Below are 13,113 nucleotides of genomic sequence, written 5' to 3' on the forward strand. Positions count from 1 at the left end.
TCCTCAGGCACCCATCTGCGCTGGAAATTTTGAGCCTCAAGGCAGCTGTGAGGCTCAGGTTTTTTTCAATACCATGTCTCCCTATTGATGTTTGAGGGTGTTTGAATGTGTAAGAGAAACACCTGGCACTGCCTCCCCTTCATGCATGGGCAATGAATTTTTTTCTTCATCTCTTTTCTCAGGGCTGCAGCTAGCATTAACTTTGTGCCTGGCTTGTCATTTTTAATTTCAGGTTTGCACACAGTGGAAGACGAAAAGGCTTTGGGAACTTGCCAAGATCCCCACTTTAAAGGAGCAGAAACAGGAGAAGTTAATGAAAGTGCTAAATAAAAATCAAACAGTATTTTCATATCACAGGTCTAGTGCAAACTCCATGGCTTGACTTACCTTTGAGTGTTGCTATACTGGGCACCAGCCAATAGCTGAGGGCTGACTGGGGATCTAGATCAGAGTGTTAATGGTGATCAGAGAGAACTTAAAATGAAACAAGTAAATGGTACTGAAAGGAAACCCACAGGGGGAAATATCAGCACAGGAAAAATGCACACATGGGCTTTTGGGGTATAAACAGATCTGTCTCCAGACACCTGTTTGTCCCATATATTCAAGTCTGGGGCCATCAATATTTGCAGGAGTTACTGAATTTTCAGCCAAAAGAGTAAAGTACATAACAGTTTTGAGAAAGAGCTTTCTCATGGGCTGGTATGATGGTTTTGGAAAGTCTTTTCCTTGGGAGATCAAAATATATCTTTAAAGGTTAAATGAAACCTAGCCTTCCTCAAGTCGACATTCTTATCATAGTCTTCTTCCATCTTCCAGTCTCCCTTTTCATACATGTGTACTTGGGAGAACAAAGGAAAAAAAACCCCAGTGATTAAACTGCTTGATGGATTTTGTAATCACTTGCTCTATTCTGATGATATGCATGGGATAAATGCAAAACTTGATGAGATTAGATGGGGTAGATAGATAAAACTGATTAGGTAGACAAAATTATCATTATACCAGAAATATCAAAGGCATGACTTTCCCCTAATATAACACACATATTATATTTGTACATCTCTTTTGTCTCTTACAGGGAAAATAAAATGCCTCAAAAATATGCTTTGTTCCCACCATTTCAGAATATATTATGTTTGAGAATAGAATAAAGACTGGTAAAACCCCTCCTGATATTTCAGGACAAGGAAAACATGCCCCTGCCTAGAGCCAGACCTCCCTGGTAGTGGTGGGGGACAGTCAGTGCTTCATGTTTCATCTGCACAGTTCAGCAGCCTTGCTAAAAAGAAGTGGAACTTGCCTACAGAGTGCTCCTGCATTTCTTTCTCATGCCTGTCAGTTGCACTGGCTCTTTCCCTGGTCTGGCTGGAGACAATAGGTACAACACTTTGGAAGAATGAAAAGGAGGGAGGAAAACACGGATGGGAAGGAGGCTGCGGAGCAGACGTAAGAGGAAGGACAGACAGTGGTGCGACTGTGACGGAAGGAAACAGAAGAGGGAATGATGTACCAGGAACTTGGAATTAAATTTGCAGAAAATTCAGAATGAGGAAGAATTAGGAAAAGAATTTTTCACCTTTGTTTCTGCTCATGTCCTCTCTTCTGAGTGAGCACTCTGATGCATTATGAATGAGGACACACAGCAGCACACAGAATTTCTTACCTCTAGGGTCCCTTCAGGATTTAAGGCAAATGAAATTAAACTAAAACTTGACTTGGAGTGAAGTAAAGTGTGCAGCCAATTGCTGAGAAGCAGGAAACTGAGCTAGAGGAATACTGTTTCTGGCCCAGGGTGGCAGCCTGTATATTTTTGAGCTTTTCTTTGCTCTCTTTTTTGCCACTGTTTTCTTTATCATAATCCAGTAATACCAGTTCCAACTGAATCTGGTGTGCCCCTCTTCTGTTCTGTTACTAGGGTCCCCTAAAGAGAAGCTGGAAGCTGGTAAATGTACTACTGCTTGTATGCCTCTAATCTGCTGCAATGATCTACAGCATTTTGGAAGTAACATGAATAAACAAATAAATGAGAAGCATGGAAATCAGGAAGAGAGGATAGGGGAGGAGGGGCCATAAGAACTGAAATGAAAATTAAAAAAACAAAAAAAAGAAAAATCTGGAGTGGAATAAAGATCTGGCATAAACCTGAAAATATAGCAATATTTCAAAGAAATCTTTACACAGACCCCATAAAAGTCATAATTTTCTATACTTCTTCAAACAGGTATTTAAAGCAAGCAGCCAAGTTAGGAAAATAAACCTCAAACCACCTAAAAACCCTAGGGAAAACCTTTGAGAAACAAAGGAGCTAGGTTCTTCCTGATGACATATTTCAAAAGTTGAGAGGCAGGCTCCTTTCCTTTCCTTTCCTTTCCTTTCCTTTCCTTTCCTTTCCTTTCCTTCCTTCCTTCTTTTCTTTTTTCCTTTCTCTCTCTCTCTTTCTCTCTCTCTTTCTCTCTCTCTCTCTTTCTTTCTCTATTTCTCTTTCTTTCTCTCTCTTTCTCTCCTTTCTCTTTCTTTCTATATAGTTGATGGTGATTTGAGAGACAGCTTGTTTCCAGCTGGGGGAGCTTCCTATGGACACCTAGAGGATGTTGAGATTCTGTCCTTATTGCTAAACAGAAGATGGTCAAGGTGGGAGCTCAAACAAGAGTCCTGAGTTTTTAACTCTCCCCCAGGCTCAAAAGGATGGTCCCAGTGGGTGCTTTGAGGTCACCTGACACAGGGTGGGTGTAAGTAAGCCAGTCTGTGTCAGCTTGTCTTGGCCAAGGAGCACTCCCTGCACCTTGTTTATTCAAGAACACATTGCATATGGGTTGAAAGTGACTACAATTGTCAGGCAAAACAGTGCTTTTGAGTCTCTCCAGGACTCAGAATGATGGACAAACCAGCCTGTGGAGTGCAGACAAATACAGACAGTGCATGTGAGCCAAGTCAGTAAGGTGAAAAAGGACTTGTTTAGCAAGTCAATCCTCAAATGATGGAAATTAACCTTAACAGGACACTGACAGTCACAGAAGCCAAAAAATATGAAAGCAGACTTATTTTTCATCTTTTTTTCTTGATTTTTTTCCCCTGTGAATTACAGATTGGGCGAGGAGGGGGTTGTTTCTTTGTTTTTTTGTTTTGTTTTGAGGTTTTTTGGGTTTTTTTTGTCTGTTCCTTTGTTGGAAAATAAAGAGATTCTGAAATTTTACACCCTGTAATTTCTGCAGCACTCATTGTCATGGGAGGCAACAGACGTAGCCTACAGATGGGGCTCAGAATCTAACCCATGTGCTAGCTGAATACATGCATGCATAAAGACAGACTTTATTCAGGCTGCACCACAAATCTATAAAAATATGCCAGTAAAATTGCCAGCCTATCAGAAAAATTGGCACTGGAAAACAGCAGAGTTCCTGGCCCGGTGCCCTCCTCTTTCCACAACCTGTGAGCAAAACCATATAAACTTGTGTAAATCGAAAATAAGATTGTTCTGTAGTGAATTTCAAGTTCTGTTGCATTGTTGTGGGATGGCAGGAAATTGCTCCCAGGTAAGTAACATACAACACCATGCATGAGTCTTGGCAGACAGGGAAAAATAACATAATTGCCCCTTGCCACTTCATGCTACAGTCACTGAGTTCAAGAAAGACTTGCTGAGATAAAAGTTAAGAAAATAAGCAAGCATTAACATCACAAAATACAAATGAGAAGCAAGGAAAATCCATTAAAGAATGTGAAGTACCAGAAAGGTAAATAGCTTTATCAACCATGAACTCCTCTGCAAAACGAATGTGACAAAAATTCTTCTTGCTTTTCCGAATTGCTGTTATGTCTCCACACTGCTCAAAGACTTCCTGAATAATTTCCTCCGTTGCATTTTCTGGTAATCCTCCAACAAACACGGTTTTACACCCAGGAGGTCTCTCTCTTGTTGAAGGTGGTGGAAGATCTAAGTCAAAACAGAAATAACATTGGAATACAAAATTTGTCTTTTGATCCATTGGCTCTATTCACCCCTTTAATCAGTGCTGGGCAGCAACAGTTACCTGTCATAGTACAGAGGCAGAAGAGAGGGACAAGCAAAATAATTGAATATTGCAAAGATTATCCAAAATTGATCACTTGAATCTAAACCCTTTCAAGCTTCAGGTACTTCAAACATTTATTCCTGCCACTGCAGGACAGACAGTATGGTCTAAAAGGGTTTTTTCTTCCCTGTACAGCCCCACAAAAAACAGAAAAATATTCTGTTTCAAAGCAGAGGCGTTTCTGCAACTGATTTGACCCTGAGCACAGATCTCAGGCTCTAGTGCAGTGCATTCAAAGCCTGAACTGCACCATCTCTGGCTCATACCCATCACTCACCATGCTCACCATGTGTGTGGGCTGTGAGCAAGCCCATGCTGCGTACACCCTGTGCACTTGGACTGGACACCTTTCCCTGGTATTAGCATAATTTCATTTCTGTCTCAGAGTGCAGGAGCACAGCAAACAGAAAAACAAAGTGGGAAACACAACAAAGTGACAGCATGATGAAAACACTCTGCCGGTTATCTGTTTTGTCGTGTTGCCAGATAATGGAGCAGACGGCAGCACAGGGGAAGGATAACCTCATTGTTTACAAGTGCTCATGAGGTGGAGTAGCTAAAAATGCTGCCTCCATGTATACAGAGAGAGAATTTATACACACTTCTATCGGAAAAACTATTAAATTTTTGAAAGCCATATAAAAATAAAAGCTATCATAACACTTCACCTTGTTTATACACAGTGAAAGTAATTCTCTAAGAATGAATATGACTAATATGACTTACTTTTTGGGCCCTTTAACACAGTAAAGGAGGTTGCAACCTTAAAGTGTACATACATATACATACATACATACTCACATACACAAGCAGTTTGATAAAACTGTGATCTGGATACACTGCAAATCCAGAGCACCTGAATATTTGTTCAATGTTTTCATTTCACAGTGATAGTGAAAGTCACTGGTATGATGGCTCTGACACTCATGGGGCCAACATACAAAATCAGAGTTTGTGCCTGAGCTGGTATCTGAGTGGGGAGAGTTTTCCATTTGCACAGTAACAGCAGGAACAGGAGGGAACCTGGTCCCTGCTTTCAAAAAGAAGAAGGAACTCATCTGCCTTGTTGAACTTTTTGAAGAATGGCAGGAGAGAAGTCGTAGCCCCCTTTCCCTCCATGTCCCTCAAAAAGGGACTGTAGTGAGGCAGTTTGGGGTGCAAGTTACTGTGTTCAGGGACATGAGCCCAGACTGGTCCCATCTAACTACAGGCACCTGAAGGGGAACACAGAGATGAACAGCACCATATAAGTTTTATGTTTTGTGACATCCTGACATACAGGAAAGACAGGTATATATTATGAGCAGTGTAGATCTTTAGGCTGTGTTACTTTTCTTTAAGTATTTTTCCTTTTTGTACAAGCATCATAGGTTTGTTTTTTTCTTTTCTGTGACCTTACAGAGGTGAATAAGGATGCACTTATACCATACCATTCTTTACACACAGAACAGACCTTAGAAGGAAAGACCACACCTGCCTGTAATTATAAAGCATAACTGTTATTAGATAAAAAATATTCATGCAGTGTATTTAGGAAAGTAACATTCTTTCTTCAGATCCACTTACTTGGGTTTGGAGGGAAGAGTGTGCAGCTTTTGCAGTGAATTATTTCTTTGACTACAGGCACATCTGTTGGTGGTGGTGGCGGCACTAACCCCATGCCTGGTATCATTGGGTTAATTGGAGTGATTCCAGTCATCATGCTAAGGCTTGGATCAAAGCCTGGTACACAGATTGAATCTGTAAGTATAGAACATAAAATCCTGGCTTATAAATCTTCAAACTACCTGTTAAAATTTTCTTGTACGTTCCCTTTAAGTCCATTCTCCTTGTTCGTTTCACAAGCATCACTGTGAGAATTAAGAGAAGGGGAAAAGGTAAAACGGAAAAATGGAAAATGCAGAGAAATAGGGAGAAGAGAGGGAGAAGGAGAGAGAAAGGGAAAGGAAGAGGGAGAGGGGGAGGGGGATGAGGAGGAGGGAGCTGCATTCTCAGCGAAAAAAAATAAACTACACATAAAGAGGGGAATGTTACATAACCTAAAATATTAACATGACTGAGTAAAATGTAGCACATTAACGTGTAAAACCATGCACCATGAATATCTGTTATTATCTGGAATGCAATTTTCTTTACATATGCATAATTTACACATTGCTTTCTGCCCAAAGCATAAAAAGAATATAATTTAACATTTATATGTCCTCTCCATCTAATTGTCAGACAGATTTATCACAACATAGCCTTCTCCCATAAGTGACCTTGATTTACAAACAATACAGAGAAAGATCCATTTCTGGCTGCTTTATAGATGTCTAGTTAGCCAAGATTTCTAATAATTTTACCCTGGAATATAAATTTACAGCTGCACAGAATGGAGTCTTTTTGAACGTTGGAATTAATTCCTTCTTGTCCTGTTATTTAATCGGATTAGTAGATTCACCTCAACACATGTACTATTAACATATACCACTACAGCCTCATAAAGTAAAATGAATATTTGGCAAGCATTTCTCTTTCTCCTTCCTGATCTCCTTGCCAAGATTTCCATACGTATTACTTAAAGCTGAAAGATTTACCGGGGAGCACCAGTGCTTTAACACCAAGAATTGTAATAAGCAGATGTTTCAGAGGAACCGAGAGCCAACTTCTCAAATTCGCTTTCGTTAAAAACAAGGCTTTGGGTTTCTTGAGGCATAATGAATAAAATATTTTGAGAGACCGATCTCTTTGTTGGCATAACACCGCTGCTATTTGGCATCATCAATTATTTAAAAGAAGAGAGTTACTTTGGTGTTCTACAGATTTTCTGCTGAGTTTTCTGGCTAGCAACTGGAAAGTATTTAATGATACGTGTAAACATGGGGTTTGGTAGATCAGGAGCTTATTTATTTTGAAGAAGCAAAGAGGGGAGAGGGAAACAACTCCATCTCAAGCATTTTATACATACATATACACACATATATATATACACATATATATATATATGCTTTGAGCTAATTTTAAAAAGGCACCATGATTAATGAAATGTGACCAGAGAGACACCACTTTCTTCACCCTAAATCTGCTGCTGAGAAGCTATATGGCCCTAGGTCAGCCCACTGACCTTTCTGTATCTCCATTTCTGCGTCTACAAAATAGGCACAGCAATACTCACTTACTGGTGAGTATTAGCTCACATTTTTATAGCACTTTGCAGGTGCAAAGCACTCTGTGGGGGCTGAAAATTAGCATTATTATTCCTGTGAAAGATCCATAATCATGTTCTCCAGGAAGGACAACTGAGGACTGAGAACTACTATAAAAGAGCTCATATCTGTCTCAGCCGCATGCTCCCTGTTCTTCACGCACTGGCTGCGAGCCTTCACCACCTTCAGGCAGTCCTGTACAACAAGCATAGCAAGTGCACAGTAAGCAAGGATTTGCTTTAGGCTTAGTGAAGACTAATATTAATGAAAAGTCATGATATTACATTGCTTTTTGTAATATGTGGGTTTTGAAAAAGGATTTGCTCTGGGTATGATGCTTTTTTTTCAGTATTGATGTATATGCATTGCTTTTCAGATTTAGCTTTGAAACTTGGAGGCTGTCATTTATTCTGCAAGATGCAGTGGTGGCCATATATTAAATATTCATGGTGAATGCCAGGAGATGAAGTTAGAGGTGAAAGGGCAACACATAATTCAAAGAAGTCCTTAGGCTACGCTAATAATCTTAATCTCGGTTTTACAAATCAGGCTTCTGACAGTCACAGAAGACCACCCTGTGCAGTACTCTCTGGCTGTGGGTGGACCTCCATCTTTGTTACTCACTGCTAAAACATCCCATAGAGCTCAGTGGCATACAAAGCAGGTCACCACGCTAGCACACAACACACTGTGCCATACCACTCCTCTCCTGGCATGAGGAGATGTCAAATGAGGCATTTTGTCGATCCCTCTGGACAGGTGTAGGGTCTGCTACAGTCCCAGCCAGATATGAAATTTCATATTGAATCCAATATCCACAGCAGAGCTGCAGCATTCTGAAGCACAGGTACAAGAAGATGGACAGAAGGCCAAGTTCTCCCTATCCCACAAGCACCTTTCAGGCCCCATGTCACAGCCAAGGAAAAAGATCATCATCTGGCAAGTGCTACCACAAGGTGTGTTTAGCTTTGGCTGTTCTTTTCTTAAGACAACCACCAGACACATTTCACCTTTTCTCCAGGGCTAGTGACATGAAATAACAGCAAACTGCCCAAACCACAGGCACATGTTCTCACTCAGAGCAAAGACGGCAGGTTTCAATAAGGTACAGTTTTCTGAATTTTCCTTTGGCAGTGGTGCAGACACAGAGAAAAACAAATCTAAGGGAGATGGCCACAGGGAAACTCATGTCCACAAACACTGCAAATCTGGGCATGGGGAGGAGAGCTTTTAGGTTGCATGCTAATCAGAACAGGTTTGTGAATTAAGCAGAAGAACATTATTTGCCACAATTTCCAAGTACATCTACATCCAAGTAGATGTGACTTTGTAAGTAACTCTGCCTGTGTTAAATAAGTGCACGGCTTTTTCATCAGTTTCTTTTACAACTAGAATCAATCTACAAGAGCATGAGCAAAGTGCTGGGGTCCAGTCCAACACTCATGGAATGTCCTTCTAGGAGTGCCGGGACTCTGTGCCTTCAGAAGGTGACTGTGCTGAGGTATACTGAAGAGGACTCAGTCAATAATTCTTGAAATCTAATTCCACATCTTGCAGGCACTAATCCAAGCCCTGCTAAGGTCAATAGCAAGACTACTGAAGGCACGAACAGATTGTAACCCCTTGCAGGCACTAATCCAAGCCCTGACTAATCCAAGGTCAATAGCAAGACTACTGAAGGCACGAACAGATTGTAACCCTGACCAGGTTTAAATTCTCTGTCCTCTTGAATCAGTTGCTTCATTTTCCCAGTGTGTTAAATTGAGAATGAAATGCTTTCATACATAGCATGAGCACTGAGAGGATACACAGGCACCAACTCTCAAACATCTTGGAAAAGAAAATCATTCTCTGAAAACTAAAAACTATTATTATGCATTGCAGTGATGGAAAATCCAGATGAATTTCTGAAGAGTGAAGCTCATGTTTGGACCCCAGAAGAGACCGGTGGTGCTTGCATCTCCAGAGAAGCTGATGGGTGCCACCTGGATATTGCTGACAAACCATGACAAGAGACTATAGATGGGGTGTCCAGACTATGTACTGGTCTGGACTCTGAGGTGCAGAGAAAAAAGAATGATAAAGTCACCAGAAAAGAAAGTCAATAAATTTGCCATATCTGTGATAGGATCTAGAAGAATCCTAAGTTTAACTATATTAATGCTATTGAGTGGTGCAATAATAGAAGTTGGATATATAGCTCTTGTCTAGAAACAAGGGATGATCATCCATCAGCACAACCACTGCAGTCTGCTCCATGTCCTGGCAAAATGCCTATCTGGAGCAGGGCCAGGACACCAAACTTAGCACTGGAGGCAACTCCTGTTGAACTAACTGGTAAGATTGTTGGTCTTCAGCATGAAAGAAAATTATAACAGTTATGCAAGGATTTATGCAAAAAATAGGAATCAATCCTGCCCACATATGATTTTTTAAATAGATCTCCTTAAAGATATTATTATTAAGATACTGTAGACTTTAATATGCTACACAAAACAAAAAGATATATTACATTTATAAGCAACACATCTGAAGAGTTAAAAAAGCAATACTTTATGTTTTCAGTAATCACGGCATTCTTTTTAAAGGAATCTGTTATATTTATGCAGTTAGCTAAGGGTTTATAAATTATAAAAACAATCCAGAAGAAGAGACAAAATTTTCATTTAAAAATGTTAATAAAGAATTAATAAATGAAATCATTAAAATGGAAAGTAATCAGAGATCATAAAGAACTTTAAGAATGGAAAAGCACATGTTGATCAAGTTAGAGTCCTTTTGGATACTGTACAAAATGCTTGAACATTCACACATATGTATAGGAAAACAGAAGTATTTAACAACAATATTTTGAAGAGAGAATATTTTGAAATGGAGAGGCCTAAATTTGGCAAAGCAAATTAATTCCTGCTCCATCTGATAAGAAATTGGCATGGTGGAGAGCAATAAAAACCTCTGGAAAGCAAATATCTGGAATTGGCAGTCAGAGAGACAATAAGAAAAACCTTGAACACGTGGAGTAGTTTTTAAAGCTTCTTTTTCTTTCAAGAGGAATAAAAGAACAAAACATTTCACAGGAAATCTCAGAGTCTGAAAAAACCAGAAGAACAATAAAATTCCTTTGATGAAAACTACATTCTAACACAGTAAGTAGTGTAAAACAATTGCTTTTATTAGGGTCCATCTTGAAGCGAAAGGAACAACTTTGTCTTCCATAAAAATAGCGACACAATCCAGTAGAACCATCCTCCTTTCCGTCTTTGGCAACGGTTGCTGTCTGAATCTCCTTATGTTTTTGCCACATTGCTGTGTTCAGGTAACAAGGATGTTTATTCCTGCCAGCTCTGCTTTTGGGTGTTGCACTCCATCACAAATGTGTAAGTAAGTTACCACCACATTTCCACCAGCCCTTGCCACAAGGTATTAATCTGCTCAAAATCACTTTTTAAGGGTATAATCCCCTCTACAATTCTACAATTCATAGTATTACCCATGGGTGTGTCTTTTTTTTTTTTTTTTTTTTTTTTTTTGCCTGCAACTGGCAGTTGTTTCTGTGGAGTTTCATGACAGCTGCCAAGTTGTATTTCTGTTGGATGCATATGAACATCCACAAAACAAGGGTTTGTGAGCACAGGCATGGAAGGTTTCCACCATGGACATCATCAGCCATGTGGCTCAGACCTGCTGGTCAGCACACAGAGAAATGGTGGGCAGTGAAAATTATCTGAGCACAAAGCAACTAACAAAAATAATAAACGCTGAAAAGGATTCCCATGGCCTGCGAGTGATCATTTTACACCTACAAAAATAGTCTGTTTTCTGCTAGAGAATGCCAACATGAACTGAAAGGACTAGGACAGTCTTGGCAGCATCTGGTAGTAAATGTAGTAAAACACCATTGCTGAGTATTTTGAGACCAAATATTGAGTTGATTTCTAAAAGTCGAAATTAAAATTTTCCTGAAAAAGAGCAAATCTAATAGACAATCTGCCTCCCTTATAACAAATACATATATATACACACATACATATATGTCTATATACACATATATACTGTCACTAGAAAACAAATTGTTGCTATTGTTTTATCTGAAATACAGAAAGTACCTTACTGGAGTAAGGAAGAGTTACTCTAAAATCTTGTATTTTATCTAAAATTCTCCCTCAAAACTCAACAGTCTGCCAGTGCCATTACTATCATCACAATCTAATCTTTTCCTTATGAGCAATTAAGAATGCATATTGAGCTGCCAGCCAGAGATCAAGGCTGGATCACTGTTTTCCCTGGTCATTCAATTCCTAACATCTTCTGGGTTTCACTAAGCTTTTGGTGGATGTGACTCGTTTGGTCAATATTTAGGGCTTCTCTCATCAGCGTCTTTGAATACATTTCCTTGACCAGTTTAGACATCATTAAATGTCTAGATTGTCTGTCTCTAAAACAGATGCCGGATTGTCTGGTAAACTTCTAGGCACATAGTAATAAACAAAGGTGGGATAAAAAACATCTGACAGCTCCTCCATTTGACCAGCTTAGCCACTATCATCCTGTCTCAGAGCAAGCACCATCTGACTGTGGCCAACAGCAGAAGCCTGGGGTACCAGAATAAGAAATAAGCAGGTAAAGAGCAAAATATTCTTAGCTTATGTACATTGAGTGCTTACATATTTTCCATGAAGGGATCATAACTGAACAATGCTTTCTAGCAGACATCTATTCCACATAACTTGATTTATACCTTTTTACTAAATTCTGCTATGTACTTATATTTGGAATCCATTGGAACCTGTTTGTATCTGTGGCTTTCAGATAGTGAGTGAATTATCTAGTGGTAGTGCTAGTGAGTAGCAACTGAGTTCAGAATTGTGCTTCCTTTTCTTTGCTGAAACAAGATATTTGGCAGTTCCAGGTGCACCTTCTAGTTCTTCTATCCTGAGAAATCATTAATCCCTTATTCACCTCATCCACAAGATTCCGGATTTCATTTCTGCTTCTATATTTTACCATGTGTTTTGTCTCTGTGGAACTGCCGCAAGGGAATATGGATGTGGAATCTCTGATTTTGGCCCCTTTTAAAATCATGAGAAGGTATGTGCAAGGGCAGAGATATCTTTGTAGGTGCTCCTCTAGTCCTTAGCTCTTGAAGAACTGAGTGCTGAAGATGGGGGCAAATACCCTTACAGCAACGCTGCAGGAACACAACCAAGGAAGGACCATGTGAGCACAGGGCTCCTGCAGGAATAATCTTTGTGTGTGTGTGCACATGTGAAGGTGTGTATTTGGAGGAGTGGAAAGGAGTTGAGAAGGGCCAGGAAATCAGCTTCTTGACCTCTGGCTTTCTCAGTTGGCCAGGGGATCCCTGTTAACACCACTCAGCAAGAGCTACATTCTGTGAAACAGAGCCTGGTCTGTAGCAAATACAGGTCTCTAAGGGAGTTTTGACAAAACAGAGGGTGAGGGGAAATCCAGATGAATGTTTCTCATTAATAATCAATGAAGTTATAATTTATGTGAACTCTACAGTGTCTGCCAGACCCACTTCATAAACAAAGCCCTTGTAGCATCATCAAAATACTTGCCACTTGAAAATTACATCTATGAGACATATATCACTGACAAAGCTTTAGGGTTGTATTACTGTACTTGCTTTTTTGAAGAAAGCACAGTGTCTGCACAGAAGAATAGTTTACAGCAGACAATCCCCAAAGTTTAGATGCCTTTCTTCAGAGCTAGTTATGCTGCAGCTGAAAACACTAAAAGCAAATCTGTCCTACTCTTGATCCCTGCCCACAAAATCACTTGACAAACACTATATTTAGAGCAATATACATGACAAAGACTAAATTAAA

The 13,113-nt window shown here is 39.8% G+C and overlaps 1 protein-coding gene across 1 annotated transcript in view; it reads right to left on the reverse strand.

Moving 5' to 3' along the window:
* The window catches only part of ENOX1 (ecto-NOX disulfide-thiol exchanger 1), a 352,320-nt gene that overhangs the window by 94,107 nt on the left and 245,100 nt on the right, over window positions 1-13,113 (reverse strand). The window contains exons 6-7 of the mRNA XM_041407302.1: window positions 5,643-5,816; window positions 3,731-3,937 (exon numbers count right to left, since the gene is read on the reverse strand). Of these exons, the coding sequence (XP_041263236.1) occupies window positions 3,731-3,937; window positions 5,643-5,816 (381 nt within the window). The remainder of the gene's footprint in view (window positions 1-3,730; window positions 3,938-5,642; window positions 5,817-13,113) is intronic.

The sequence above is a fragment of the Onychostruthus taczanowskii genome, unplaced genomic scaffold, assembly GCF_017590055.1.
Source record: "Onychostruthus taczanowskii isolate IOZ18803 unplaced genomic scaffold, ASM1759005v1 scaffold26, whole genome shotgun sequence".
Taxonomy (NCBI): domain Eukaryota; kingdom Metazoa; phylum Chordata; class Aves; order Passeriformes; family Passeridae; genus Onychostruthus; species Onychostruthus taczanowskii.